General features: G+C 42.8%; 2 protein-coding genes across 3 annotated transcripts in view; one reads left to right on the top strand and one right to left on the bottom strand.

The window, feature by feature from the left end:
• The window catches only part of VEPH1 (ventricular zone expressed PH domain containing 1), a 988,289-nt gene that overhangs the window by 103,025 nt on the left and 869,829 nt on the right, over nucleotides 1-15,435 (top strand). The window lies entirely within an intron of this gene.
• The window catches only part of PTX3 (pentraxin 3), a 29,578-nt gene continuing 19,990 nt past the window's right edge, over nucleotides 5,848-15,435 (bottom strand). Inside the window, exon 3 of the mRNA XM_063916127.1 lies at nucleotides 5,848-8,030. Coding sequence (XP_063772197.1) covers nucleotides 7,420-8,030 — 611 coding nt within the window. The 3' untranslated portion in view covers nucleotides 5,848-7,419. The remainder of the gene's footprint in view (nucleotides 8,031-15,435) is intronic.

Below are 15,435 nucleotides of genomic sequence, written 5' to 3'. Positions count from 1 at the left end.
AAGTTTATAGTCACGAACGACGTTTCGGGGGATCGTCCTGATGACGGGGTGAGATCCCCCGAAACGTCGTTCGTGACTATAAACTTTTTGCACTATTGAAAAACGCTGGGAGTGCCGCCTCTTTCTTTTGGTTATATATATATATATATATATATATATATATATGTAAAAGATGTTGGCATATATATATATATATATATATATATATATATATAAAAGACATGCCCAAAGAGACGTTAGTCTACTGGGTTCTAGAGTCAACGCTATGTCGATTTCTGCTAGACTTGTCCTGTGGAACATGCAATGGACAGGTGATGCCGACTAAAAGAGGCATATGGAGGGTTTACCTCACAAGGCTGAGGAATTGTGTGGAGAAGGGCTCTCGGACCTGGTCTCCACAGCTATAGCTGGTAATTCTGATCTTTTGCCTTATATTCCCTCACAGACTAAGAGAGCACGACATTATCAAATGCAGTCCTTTCGGTCGCAGAATAACAAAAAAGTATGAGGAGTGTCCTTTCTTACCAGAGGTAGGGCACGGGGCACAGCTAGTTGTCAGGAACAGAAGTCCTCCCCGGCCTCTACTACATCCACCGCAGGATGCGGGAGCTCCGCTAAGGGAGTCCGTCCCAGGGTGAGCACGTCTTCGACTCTTCAGCCACATCTGAGTTCACTCACAGGTGGATCCCGGGGCAATAAAAATTGTTCTCAGGGTTATAAAGGAATTCGAAAGGTGCCTCCTCGCCGGTTTTTCCTTATCGGACCTACCGGTTTCTCCCCCAGAAGGGGAGTTATATTCAATACAATTCACACATTGTATCTCCAACAGGTGGTGCTCAAGGTTCTCCTCCTGCAACAAGGAAGGGGCTATTACTCAACCTTGGCTGTAGTTCCGAATACGTACGGTTCAGTCAGACCTATTTAAAATTAAAACCTCTGAACCTATACTAGAAAAATCAAAATTAAAGTGGAATCGCTCAGAGCGATCATGGCCAGCCTGGAAAGGGGGGATTTGATGGTGTATCTAGGCATAAAGGCTGCATACCTTCATGTTCCCATTTATCCACCCCATCAGGCGTACCTGACAATTGCGGTACAGTATTGTCATTACCAATTTCAGGGTAATTGGCAGAAATTATGGTGCTCCTACGCAAGCAAGGAGTCACAGTTATCCCATACTTGGACGATCTCCTATGAGGCGAGATCAAAAGAGCAGTTGTTGAACAGCGTGTCACTTTCGCTGATGGTGTCACAGCAACACGGCTAGTTTCTCAATATCCGGAAGTCACAGTTGGTTCCTATGACTAGTCTGCCCTTCTTGGGTATGATTCTGAATACGGACCAGAAAGGGGTTTACCTTTAGATAGAGAAGGCCCAGGAACTCATGACTCTGGTCAGGAACTTTTTGAAACCAAGACAGGTGTCGGCATCGCTGCACCTGAGTCCGGGGAAAATCATTCCCTTCGGCAGGTTCCATACGAGGTCTTTCAAATGGGACCTACTGGACAAGTGGTCCGGGTCACATCTACAGATTCATCAGTTGATCACCCTCTCCCCCAGGGCCAGGGTATCTCTCCTGTGGTGGCTGCAAGATGCTCACCTTCTATAGGGCCGCAGGTTCGGCATTCAGGACTGGATCCTGGTGACCACGGACACGAGCCTCCGAGGTTGGGGAGCAGTCACACAGGGAAAAATAAAATGTCCAAGGTCTTTGGTCAAGTCAAGAGACTTGTCTTCACTTCTTGGAACTAAGGGCCATATACAACGCCCAACGTCAGGCGGAGACCTTACTTCGCGACCAACCGGTTCTGATCCAGTCGGACAACGTCACCGCAGTAGCTCATGTAAACCGCCAAGGCGGCACAAGGAGCAGAGTGGCGATGGCGGAAGCCACCAGAATTCTCATACCCATGGTGTTGAGGATAATAAGAAAAAGAGGAGTAAGACCAATTCTCATTGTTCCAGATTGGACACGGAGGACCTGGTATCCAGATCTGCAGGAAATGCTCACAAAGAATCCGTGGCCTCTTCGTCTGCAGGACCTGCTGCAGTTTGACAGCATGGCGGTTCAACGCAGGATCCTAGCGGTAATGGGTATTCCGGAGGAGGTCATTCCTACCCTAATTAAGGCTAGGAAGGAAGTGACATTGAAACATTATCACTGAATATGGCGAAAATATGTTTCCTGATGTGAGGCCAGGAATGCTCCTACGGAGGAATTCCTTTTGGGCAGTTTGCTTCACTTCCTTCAAACTGGAGTGAACTTGGGCCTAAAATTAGGATCGATAAAGGTTCAAATTTCGGCCTTATCCATTTTCTTCCAAAAAGATTTGGCTTCTCTTCCTGAAGTACAAACGTTTGTGTAGGGAGTACGGCATTTTTAGCCTCCTTTTGTACCGCCGGTGGCGCCTTGGGACCTTAACGTGGTGTTACGGTTCCTTAAGTCTCATTGGTTTGAACCACTTAAGTCAGTGGTGTTGAAATATTTCACCTGGAAGGTGGTCATGTTGTTAGCCTTGGCTTCGGCTAGGCGAGTTTCGGAATTGGAGGCTTTTATCACTAAAAGCCCTATCTGATTGTCCATATGGATAGAGCGAAATTGCGGACCCGTCCTCAATTCCTGCAAAAGGTGGTCTCATCCTTTCATATGAACCAACCTATTGTCGTGCCTGTGGCTACGCGTAACTTGGAGGATTCCGAGTCCCTTGATGTGGTCAGGGCTTTGAAAATTTACGTAGCCAGAACGGCTAGGATTTGCAAAACAGAAGCACTGTTTGTCCTGTATACAGCCAACAAGGTTGGCGGCCCTGCTTCAAAGCAGACTATTGCTCGCTGGATCTGTAACACGATTCAGCTGGAGCATTCTACGGCAGGATTGCCGTTACCTAAATCGGTTTAGGCCCATTCCACTAGGAAGGTGGGCTCTTCTTGGGCGGCTGCCCGAGGGGTCTGAGCACTACAGCTGTGCCGAGCTGCTACTTGGTCGGGGCCAAATACCTTTGCAAAGTTCTGTACGTTTGATACCCTGACTGAGGAGGACCTCCTGTTTGCTCAATTCGGTGCTGCAGAGTCATCCGCACTCTCCCGCCCGTTTGGGAGCTTTTTTATAATCCCCATGGTCCTTACGGAGTCCCAGCATCCTCAAGGACGTTAGAGAAAATAAGATTTTACTTACTGGTAAATCTATTTCTCGTAGTCCGTAAAGGATGCTGGGCGCCCGTCCCAAGTGCGGACTTCTTCTGCAAGACTGGTATATAGTTATTGCTTACATAAGGGTTATGTTATAGTTTATCGGTTGAACCGAGGCTATGTAGTTGTTCATACTGTTAACTGGGTAGTTTATCACAAGTTATACGGTGTATGGATCTCGCCCTTAGATTTACAAAAATCCTTCCTCGTACTGTCTATCTTCTCTGGGCACAGTTTCCCTAACTGAGGTCTGGAGGAGGGGCATAGAGGGAGGAGCCAGTGCACACCCAGAATCCAAAGCTTTCTTAAAGTGCCCTATCTCCTGCGGAGCCCGTCTATTCCCCATGGTCCTTACGGAGTCCCAGCATCCTCTACGGACTACGAGAAATAGATTTACCGGTAAGTAAAATCTTATTATGAGATTTAACCAATTTGTATGAACAACTTATAGAAAATGGAGAAACCAAGTGGCTCAGCATTACACATTCAGTGATAACAAATTTGCTTACACAATAATGATGTACCAAATACTTCCAAACTTCAAATAGATAGTCATAGACTTTCCTTTTGGATCGGTGCTATAAATAAAGAGGAACACAAAACATAGTGCAATCCTGTTGATAATATATGTGAATCATTATTTGTTACTGGTCCCACTCACATGTAGGAACAAGGAAAATTGCATGTAGAAATCAAGACTCTAGATATGCACGATTCCACTTCATAAATATGTTAAAAACATATTTTCTCCATCAGGCACTTGAAATATAAAATAATAATAGTGCAATACTGTCTATGAATGTTGTTAAAAATAATTTTAATAAAATACACTCACAAACGCTGATTCAAAACGGCATATAACAAAGAGGTGCTGAGGAGACATCTGGGAAGCAAGATACCGCAATTCGCAATTACAGGGGTATAGTCACCGAAAGTCCCGGTTACTCAGGTGTCCCCCAGGTTACTTATCACAGACTCCGGCTCCCTGGTCCTCAGAATGGCACATACGATCCCCTGCGCCACTTGGTTTCACCATTTTTCTATATATTGTTCCAGAGCCGGCCCTAACCCATATGATGCCCTAGGCAACATTTTGGCTGGTGCCCCCTAGCACCACCGCTGGTTCTGCCTCTGACCTTGCACCTCTTTCCCAGCTCCATCACCCCTCACCCATAGCAGTCCTTATTTTGGTGTTTGTACCCCCTATATTTTAAATAGGAACAGTTCGCACATTTGGCGCACAGCCCAAAAAGTGGTGTGTTTTTGCTGGCAAGGGGCATGGCCACACAATAGTAACCCCAATTCCAATTACGCCACACAGTACTGCAACTTTATTCACATTTGATCATGCGATAGTGTCCATAATTCATATTACATCCCACAGTAGTATCACTTTACCTTATAAACGTTACTCCTCACAGTAGAGCTCCTTATTCACATTACATCACACTGAATTGCTTCTTATTCACATTACACCACACCCTATTGCTCTTTATTCACATTAGATGACACAGTAGTGCCCTTTCTATACGCAATGCCACATAGTAGAGCACCTTATACACATAATGCCACACATTAGTAATGCATTTATACACATAATTTCACACAGTAATGCCCCTTACACATGAGATACATTATTAATGTCCTTATAAACATAATGCACCTTACACATTATGACAACCTTTATTAATGCCCTTTACACACAATGTCCCTTACACATATGCCACACATTATTAATACCCTTTTACACATAATGACACACACAGTGCCCCATACACATTTGCTGCACATTATTAGTGCCCCTATACACATAATGACACACATACAGTACTACCCTGTTACACATATGCCGCACATTATTAATGCCCTTATACAGATAATGACACACATAGTGCCCCTTACACATATGTTGCACATTATTAATGCATTTTTACATGACACACATAATGCTCCTTACACATATTCCGAACACTACTGCACAACCAGCCCACTCACATGCACACAGCACTGAACACTGTGACCTCTGCCTCTGCTTGGATACAGATGTGTCCTCAGAAATCTTGCCTCAATTCTAATGTCGGCACCTTTTTTTTTTATGAAAATGCAATTTATTTGCATTGCTATGTGGCTAGGATGCACAACCAGCTTCTGCTGATTAAAATGATATGCAGCATGCCTATATAATGTGTAAGAGTGTGGCTGTATCTGCATATGAAATGCTACACACACAGAATATAGGCATGCTGCATATCATTTTAATCAGCAGAAGCTGCTGATGCCCCTAGGCATATCAAATGCCCTAGGCAATTGCCTAGTTTGCCTATGCCTATGGCCGGCTCTGTATTGTTCTCTAAAACCACGGTGAAGGTTTATCTGTGTGACTAAGGGCTGCTACTGACATTAAGCGCATTTAGGGTCTTTTCTTGTTGTATGAACAACTATTTTGTCCATTTTTTGCCCTCCTTTGCACATATCAGCGATCAGCAGGCTATAAGAGATTTGTATAACAATCATTACTTTTAGACTATACATATTTTTCTGTAACATTCATAAACCTTAAATATCTGATTATTCATAATGCTGCTCTCCCTTTCATTTCTAATGACATTTTCAAAGACCTGTCGGATAACAGTAGAATAATTAAACAAGTGTTCAAAATAAAACATTGTTTTAATTTATTTTATAGAAACATGTTTGAAATCACAATTTTTTTTACTGAATACAAGAGGTCAAGAGATATTGTTACATAGTGGCAATAATAAAATAGTTTAAATTTGTGTCTTAAAATAATATCAGTTCTGAACATATAGGGGCTGATGCTGAGTTTGAATGTATTTGCAAACTTACAATGTGATCAGTAAGAAAGAAAAGGAAGGAATTGCGCACATAGGCAAAGTTGGTCCGATCATCAGGTGTACATCTACATTTTCAACTTTTTTTTTATTTTTATTTTTTATTTTTTTAAAGCAGTTGTTTTGATAGCAAAATATACAGTCACTTTTAGGTTTGAATAACATAAAATAAACCCTCTCTAATACAGTAGTTATGGTTTTCCTTCTTGTATAATAAAAGGTAAAAAACCCCAAAACCTAAAATACACCCATATATGCACATGCAATGAAGAAAGCCCTCATCAGCTTCACAGATAGCCAATCAGAAAAGAGTAGCTGCTGTGTGCGACCCTCTGTATCATCAGTGATTATATGCTACAGTCCCACCTACAATTGATATGTCTACAGGGAGGCGTATATGCATCTCAATGCCAGTTCACTTGCAATTACGTTAACATACCCTTTGTGTACTTGGCTGCATTAGACAACCCCTATTCTCGCCATCTTGCCTCTCAGTCACAAGAAGGCTCTGGTAGTGTAAGGTTTGACTAGATCTGCATATGCTTTTATCTGTTGGGCATGCACACAACCAATTTGCGTAGTTTAAGCTACGCAAACAGATTGACAAGCAACTCAGCATCAGCCTCACAGTGTCTATATATCCAGCAATAACCTTCTAATAATGTTTTATAATCGATATTGTACAATCTAAATCAGTGATATTGTGCAGAAAACAAAGTAAACAGAATTGTCATGTGTTTAGATTTCCATTGCAAAGATATGCATTATTGTAACAGCATCATAACGCTTTAGTATCTTTCTCTATGTTACACTTTTACAAAAATACAGTAATATTTATTTAATGTAGTTCTTACAAATTCAATTTACAATATAGTACATTATTATATAATTACAAATATAATGGTTGATTAAAACAAGTGGTTATAATTCAATGTATGTCTTTTTGGTTCTTTGTTGCATAACTGCTGTTCACATTTAAAACAAACTACTAGGGCAAGTCTGTTCATACTGATTGATTAGCTGCGTGTTGCCCCATAGTTGGTTATTGCCTTACTAATACAGTAGAAAAAGGGGAAATGTGCTGTTTGGCATGCTATTAGTAGATTTGGTGAATTAGATAATTCATCTTAGCCTACACAGAAAATAAACATGACTTAAATAAGAATTTTTTTCATGTGTTGAGTTCTCATTTTAACGTTTAAACTTAAATGCTATGAACTTGAATCTAGAATTGACAATGTTTGGCTAGAATTACAAACCTAGGTCTGAAAAAAATATATTTTAAATTACCTTTTTTATTTTCCTAATCATGGGACATTTTCATCTAAACCTTAATGCATATTATGCAAGTTGTGCCAACATTTTCAAACTCGCAATGCTAATGGATATATTGTGCCCCTCCATGTGGTTGGATTTCTGTTGTCCCCCATCCAACAATATTTCCCCGAAAACTGCAACCACCTTCTGCGCCACTCTTTATAATGTCATCTTCATCGAGTACTTTATCCCACAGATTAAAGCCTGTAATCTTTCCAGAGAATGATAATGATTCATCAAACCCTCCTCCTACACAACAACCATTCTTTTCTTGGCCAAGCTGAAATATACCTCTATCAGGGATGACATGGCCCACGGCCAGTGCGTTACTGGTAGCGGAGTTCTCTCCATTGATCCATAAAGCCGTGCTTCCATCTTCAGAGTTCCATGTGCCACACAGGTGTGACCATTCCCCTTCCTGCAGCACATTGTCAGTGTGTATCTTGTTACTATCCCCACCTATAATCAGCACTGGGGACTGTTTGTTCAAATATAGTTGGATTTCGTAAGGATTACGTTTAGTGCCATAGGAAAGGACAATGGTTTTTTCCAAGGATTCTGTCACTTTAGTCCATACACAGAAAGTGAAGGCCTGGAGATTCATGCGTGCTGGGTGCACACTTGCATAAATTTTGGGTGATCTCATTGGAAATAGTACGGCTACGTCACAACCTAAAAAAAAGAAACGTTTAGAAGTTAGTGCAAAGGCATTTTGTTTACAAAAAACATGGATATACTAAGGGAATTGCTCAACTTTCCACCATTTATTTCTACTGCAAAAAAGCAAATTTTTACCTGACCTGCGCATTTCCCTACCATTGTAATAATCACGTGAAAGACAATTGTAGACAAAATACAGATGTTAAGTAAGTGAAAGATCATATAGCAGGTGAAAACATTTATTTCAGATTTGACTTTAACCTGAACTTTGCCTCCTCTCTGATAATCACCTCTCATTCCCAACTCCAAGACTCTCCTTGTGCTGCTCATCTGATTTCCACCTTGTGCAACCTCAGAGCAGACTAGATGGGCTAAGAGGTTCTTATATGCCATCAAATTCTAGGTTTCTATGTAACTCTGAGTTCAACTATTTTTTCAATCTCCAATCTGTCGGCTTGAGTCGCATGCTATGCCAATATGCACGCAGTTGGTCAATGTTTTAAGTTCTGCACATGGGGGGTAATTCCAAGTTGATTGCAGCAGGATTTTTGTTAGCAATTGGGCAAAACCATGTGCACTGCAGGGGAGGCAGATATAACATGTGCAGAGAGAGTTAGATTTGGGTGGGGTGAGTTCAATCTGCAATCTAAATTGCAGTGTAAAAATAAAGCAGCCAGTATTTACCCTGCACAGAAATAAAATAACCCACCCAAATCTAACTCTTTCTGCACATGTTATATCTGCCTCCCCTGTAGTGCACATGGTTTTGCCCAATTGCTATCAAAAATCCTGCTGCGATCAACTTGGAATTACCCCCATGGGTCTGTGTCGCACGGCACATGTGTCCCGATTGTTACGGGATCGTAGTGACCATTTCTGGGAAGAAACAGGTGGAGTGATTAAGCAACCACGGATGTGACGCTGACAGCGACTGCATCTAAACATGCACAATCACACATTACACCACACTCAAACAGAGAAACTGCACCTGCCATACTGCTGGTGCAAGTTTAGATGGTGCATTCCCTGGTGCACCTAAAGATGCACCAGGACAGAGTTGTTGCAAGTGGGCATCGCACTATTCCCTAAATTACCTGTGGCATTAGCATAAAGACGCAGGCGCATGTGATTCAGAATTAGGCTCTGTGTTTCACTAACTTCTATTGTCTCAGCATTGCCCTCACCCTCTAGGCTGAAAGCTGCCAGGAACAGAGCCCTTTTTACCCTGTACCTGATTGCCAAATGGTAATGATTGGTGAGTTGGAGCAAGGGGGCATATGGTCTTTTATTCAATGACTGTGGTATATGTTGCCCATATGCTTAGAAAGGCAGCATGTGGCCATAGGGGCAGACTATGTATGTCAAATGGTTCTTATCTACCATCAAATGTTTTTATGTCAAATTCTATGTAACTTCCACTGACACAGTCTCTTACATCCTTGGCCCGGCCACCTTCACTGCCGCTCCACTCCTCCTCCCCTGCTTTCTTTATTGGATGGGCACCATACTGTAGCAGTCAAAGTTAATGTCCAATAGTGTCCTATAAATTGTGCACAGTAATTTCGTGGCCTATAGAGGAAGAAGTGCTGAGGTTCCTTCTAATTGGACACAACCCATGCCTGCCCAGAAGGAGAATTTACAGTCAGTCAGAGAGCCTCAGATAATTGGGGTGACTAGTAGCAGAGTCTCTATCTTTTATAGCTGATGAGATGTAGTCAGCATCTCAGTCAGAATGCCAACAATCACAATACCGACATCCTGACTGTCAGAATCCCAACACATCCCACCTGTACGCTACCCAAAAGCTGCAAAACTGACTGTACAAGTTCCACAAAAACACACACCTTGTCAATATACTTCTACATGCCCATTTTCATGCAGGTTGGCATTCCTGTGCATAGGTTCATTACAAAATAATGAGTTGAAATGAACGGCTCAGTCAACCCTTAAGTGATTTACTACCATCAGTATACAAATCATGTATTATGCTTAGAAACTATTAACAGGATCATTAATAAACAAAATTCCTGGTATTTATCATTAGTAAGGCTATTGGGTATATGGGTCCTACCCCCAGGCACATTATTTACACTTGCACTGGAAAACAACTGGCATCTAGACATCAGTAAAATAATGTAGTAAAATTTTCATATAACTAGGGGGTATATAACGGTATGCCGGCGGCCGGAATCCCGGCAGGGGTCGAGCGTAACGCTTGGTGGCTCGCTATGCTCACACAGGTTCTATTCCCACTCTATGGGTGTCATGGATACCCACAAGTGGGAATAGCTCATTAGCCGGGATTCAAGCGTCGGTATCCTGACCTCCGGGATCCTGACTGCCGGCAATGTAGCCGCATCCCTAACCAGGTTATTTGCAATCAATAGCAAATAAGCGGTATATTCACTCTAGCAGAGATAGAATCTTACCATCAAAATGTCAGGTAAGTTAATATATTAGATCTAGAGTCTTGTAAATGTAATTTCATTTATTAATTTTTAAGTGGAGTTAGCCTTTAGATTGATGCCTAGTTTCCCGGCTAAGGGCTGTAAGCAAAGATTGTTGGCAATAAGGGTGACGGGGCGGTATTTGGGAAAAGAGTATTCCATATCCTACTGTGGGATACAGCCATCATCATATTCGCTTTCTGAAGTTTGGTGATCTGACAGATTAGCAGCCCCCATTGAAAGCTATGGGTGTGTTCTTTTGCGGTAGGAAGTGGAGGGACTGCAGCAGATATCTGGTACCATCCCTCCTTGTTACATCATAGGATTGCTTAGATTTTACGGCGGTCCCTTCAGGGGATTTCAACATGTCAACATTGTGAATACCTACATTTTGTACCACACCTTTCCGCTCTTTCCATTTAAAAGCCAATGTATTTTGACACTTCCTGTATCATTGTTGTCTATGTACCTCGCTGTCTGTAAGCTATTACAACTTGGTTTACATTAGCGATGAGCGGGTTCGGTTCCTCGGAATCCGAACCCCCCCGAACTTCACCCTTTTTACACGGGTCTGAGGCAGATTCGGATCCTCCCGCCTTGCTCGGTTAACCCGGCGCGCCCGAACATCATCATCCCGCTGTCGGATTCTCGCGAGATTCGGATTCTATATAAAGAGCCACGCGTCGCAGCCATTTATCACTCGTGCATTGGAAATGATAGTGAGAGGACGTGGCTGGCGTCCTCTCACTTTGTTTCAGGGGGCTGCAGTGCAAATATCTTTATTCTTGGGACCAGCAGTATTATAGGAGGAGTACAGTGCAGAGTTTTACTGACCAGTGACCACCAGTATTATACGTTGTCTGCCTGAAAAACGCTCCATATCTGTGCTCAGTGTGCTGCATATATCTGTGCTCACACTGCTTTATTATGGGGACAGGGGAGCAGCTGTATTATATAGGAGGAGTACAGTGCAGAGTTTGGCTGACCAGTGACCACCAGTATTATACGTTGTCTGCCTGAAAAACGCTCCATATCTGTGCTCAGTGTGCTGCATATATCTGTGCTCACACTGCTTTATTGTGGGGACTGGGGACCAGCAGTATTATATAGGAGGAGTACAGTGCAGAGTTTTGCTGACCAGTGACCACCAGTATACGTTGTCTGCCTGAAAACGCTCCATATCTGTGCTCAGTGTCCTGCATATATCTGTGCTCACCAGTGGCGTAAGTTCGTCCCAGTTACCCGGAGGCAAGATAAATATTGGTGCCCCCCTATTTACTATATTAAGATAAATATATATATGTAGATGTGCGTATATATATATATATATATATATATACACACACACACACACACACACACACACACACACACACACACACACATATGTGTGTGTGTGTGTGTGTGTGTGTGTGTGTGTGTGTGTGGAGTGTTCTGAAAAAAATGTATATACTGTATTTATACATTTAATTGTCTTTTATTTTAAATCACACATTTCTTAGCAGTCATACCCAGGATTAGAACCCGTAACCTGTTACACTGACGGCAGACACTTTACTGATAGAGCTATTTGCTCCTGTAGAGGAAGCATGAAAATTCTAACTATATGAAGTTACATGTAATTGTCAGGGAAGTAACTTCATATAGTTAAAATTCTCATATTTCCTATACAGGAGCAAATAGCTTCATCAGTAAGGTGTTTGCTTCCAGTGTAATAGGTCGTGGTTTCTAATCTTGGGTTTGACACTTGTAAAATGTGTATCTACAGTATAATAAAAAGGGTGTGATTTGTAAGGTGCAGGGACCAGTGAGGAAGTCGGCCACTGAAGAGATAGTGGCAGCTATTAATGAACTTAATTCAATGGTGTCACAGAATGGGAGGAGAAGTGCCCCCCTTCAGAGCAGGAGCCTGGCGGCAGATGACTCCGTTGCCTCCCAGAGTTCTGCCTCTGGCGCTCACACTGCTTTATTGTGGGGACTGGGGACCAGCAGTATTATATAGGAGGAGTACAGTGCAGAGTTTTGCTGACCAGTGACCACCAGTATACGTTGTCTGCCTGAAAAACGCTCCATATCTGTGCTCAGTGTCCTGCATATATCTGTGCTCACCAGTGGCGTAAGTTCGTCCCAGTTGCCCGGAGGCAAGATAAATATTGGTGCCCCCCTATTTACTATATTAAGATAAATATATATATGTAGATGTGCGTATATATATATATATATATATATATACATACACACACACACACACACACACACACACACATGTGTGTGTGTGTGTGTGTGTGTGCGTGTGTGGAGTGTTCTGAAAAAAATGTATATACTGTATTTATACATTTAATTGTCTTTTATTTTAAATCACACATTTCTTAGCAGTCATACCCAGGATTAGAACCCGTAACCTGTTACACTGACGGCAGACACTTTACTGATAGAGCTATTTGCTCCTGTAGAGGAAGCATGAAAATTCTAACTATATGAAGTTACATGTAATTGTCAGGGAAGTAACTTCATATAGTTAAAATTCTCATATTTCCTATACAGGAGCAAATAGCTTCATCAGTAAGGTGTTTGCTTCCAGTGTAATAGGTCGTGGTTTCTAATCTTGGGTTTGACACTTGTAAAATGTGTATCTACAGTATAATAAAAAGGGTGTGATTTGTAAGGTGCAGGGACCAGTGAGGAAGTTGGCCACTGAAGAGATAGTGGCAGCTATTAATGAACTTAATTCAATGGTGTCACAGAATGGGAGGAGAAGTGCCCCCCTTCAGAGCAGGAGCCCGGCGGCAGATGACTCCGTTGCCTCCCAGAGTTCTGCCTCTGGCGCTCACACTGCTTTATTGTGGGGACTGGGGACCAGCAGTATTATATAGGAGGAGTACAGTGCAGAGTTTTGCTGACCAGTGACCACCAGTATACGTTGTCTGCCTGAAAAACGCTCCATATCTGTGCTCAGTGTGCTGCATATATCTGTGCTCACACTGCTTTATTGTGGGGACTGGGGACCAGCAGTATTATATAGGAGGAGTACAGTGCAGAGTTTTGCTGACCAGTGACCACCAGTATACGTTGTCTGCCTGAAAAACACTCCATATCTGTGCTCAGTGTGCTGCATATATCTGTGCTCACACTGCTTTATTGTGGGGACTGGGGACCAGCTGTATTGTATAGGAGGAGTACAGTGCAGAGTTTTGCTGACCAGTGACCACCAGTATTATACGTTCTCTACCTGCAAAACGCTCCATATCTGTGCTCAGTGTGCTGCATATATCTGTGCTCACACTGCTTTATTGTGGGGACTGGGGACCAGCAGTATTATATAGGAGGAGTACAGTGCAGAGTTTTGCTGACCAGTGACCACCAGTATTATACGTTCGCTGCCTGAAAAACGCTCCATATCTGTGCTGCATTGTAGTATATAGTAGGAGTACAGTGCATAATTTTGCTGACCACCAGTATATAATATATAGGAGTACGGTACAGAAGGCCACTGCTCTACCTACCTCTGTGTCGTCAAGTATACTATCCATCCATACCTGTGGTGCATTTCAGTTTTGCACAGTTTGTTGACCACCAGTATATAATATATAGCAGTACGGTACAGTAGGCCACTGCTCTACCTACCTCTGTGTCGTCAAGTATACTATCCATCCATACCTGTGGTGCATTTCAGTTTTGCACTGTTTGCTGACCACCAGTAAATAATATATAGCAGTACGGTACAGTAGGCCACTGCTCTACCTACCTCTGTGTCGTCAAGTATACTATCCATCCATACCTGTGGTGCATTTCAGTTGTGCGCAGTATATATAGTAGTAGGCCATTGCTTTTGATACTGGCATATAATTCCACACATTAAAAAATGGAGAACAAAAATGTGGAAGGTAAAATAGGGAAAGATCAAGATCCACTTCCACCTCGTGCTGAAGCTGCTGCCACTAGTCATGGCCGAGACAATGAAATGCCATCAACGTCGTCTGCCAAGGCCGATGCCCAATGTCATAGTAGAGAGCATGTAAAATCCAAAACACAAAAGTTCAGTAAAATGACCCAAAAATCAAAAGCGTCTGAGGAGAAACGTAAACTTGCCAATATGCCATTTACGACATGGAGTGGCAAGGAACGGCTGAGGCCCTGGCCTATGTTCATGGCTAGTGGTTCACCTTCACATGAGGCTGGAAGTACTCATCCTCTCGCTAGAAAAATTAAAAGACTTAAGCTGGCAAAAGCACAGCAAAGAACTGTGAGTTCTTCTAAATCACAAATCCCCAAGGAGAGTCCAATTGTGTCGGGTGCGATGCCTGACCTTCCCAACACTGGACGGGAAGAGGTTGCGCCTTCCACCATTTGCACGCCCCCTGCAAGTGCTGGAAGGAGCACCCGCAGTCCAGTTCCTGATAGTCAAATTGAAGATGTCACTGTTGAAGTACATCAGGATGAGGATATGGGTGTTGCTGGTGCTGAGGAGGAAATTGACAAGGAGGATTCTGATGGTGAGGTGGTTTGTTTAAGTCAGGCACCCGGGGAGACACCTGTTGTCCGTGGGATGAATATGGCCATTGACATGCCTAGTCAAATTACAAAAAAAATCACCTATTCGGTGTGGAATTATTTTAACACAAATGCGGACAACAGGTGTCAAGCCGTGTGTTGCCTTTGTCAAGCTGTAATAAGTAGGGGTAAGGACGTTAACCACCTCAGAACATCCTCCCTTATACGTCACCTGCAGCGCATTCATCATAAGTCAGTGACAAGTTCAAAAACTTTGGATGACAGCGGATGCAGTCCACTGACCACTAAATCCCTTCCTCTTGTAACCAAGCTCCTGCAAACCACACCACCAACTCCCTCAGTGTCAATTTCCTCCTTACACAGGAAAGCCAATAGTCCTGCAGGCCATGTCACTGCCAAGTCTGACGAGTCCTCTCCTGCCTGGGATTCCTCCGATGCATCCTTGAGTGTAACGCCTC

Source organism: Pseudophryne corroboree, chromosome 4, assembly GCF_028390025.1.
Source record: "Pseudophryne corroboree isolate aPseCor3 chromosome 4, aPseCor3.hap2, whole genome shotgun sequence".
NCBI lineage: Eukaryota > Metazoa > Chordata > Amphibia > Anura > Myobatrachidae > Pseudophryne > Pseudophryne corroboree.
Note: the sequence above shows the minus strand (reverse complement) of the source record. Positions and strands in the feature narration are given on the sequence as shown.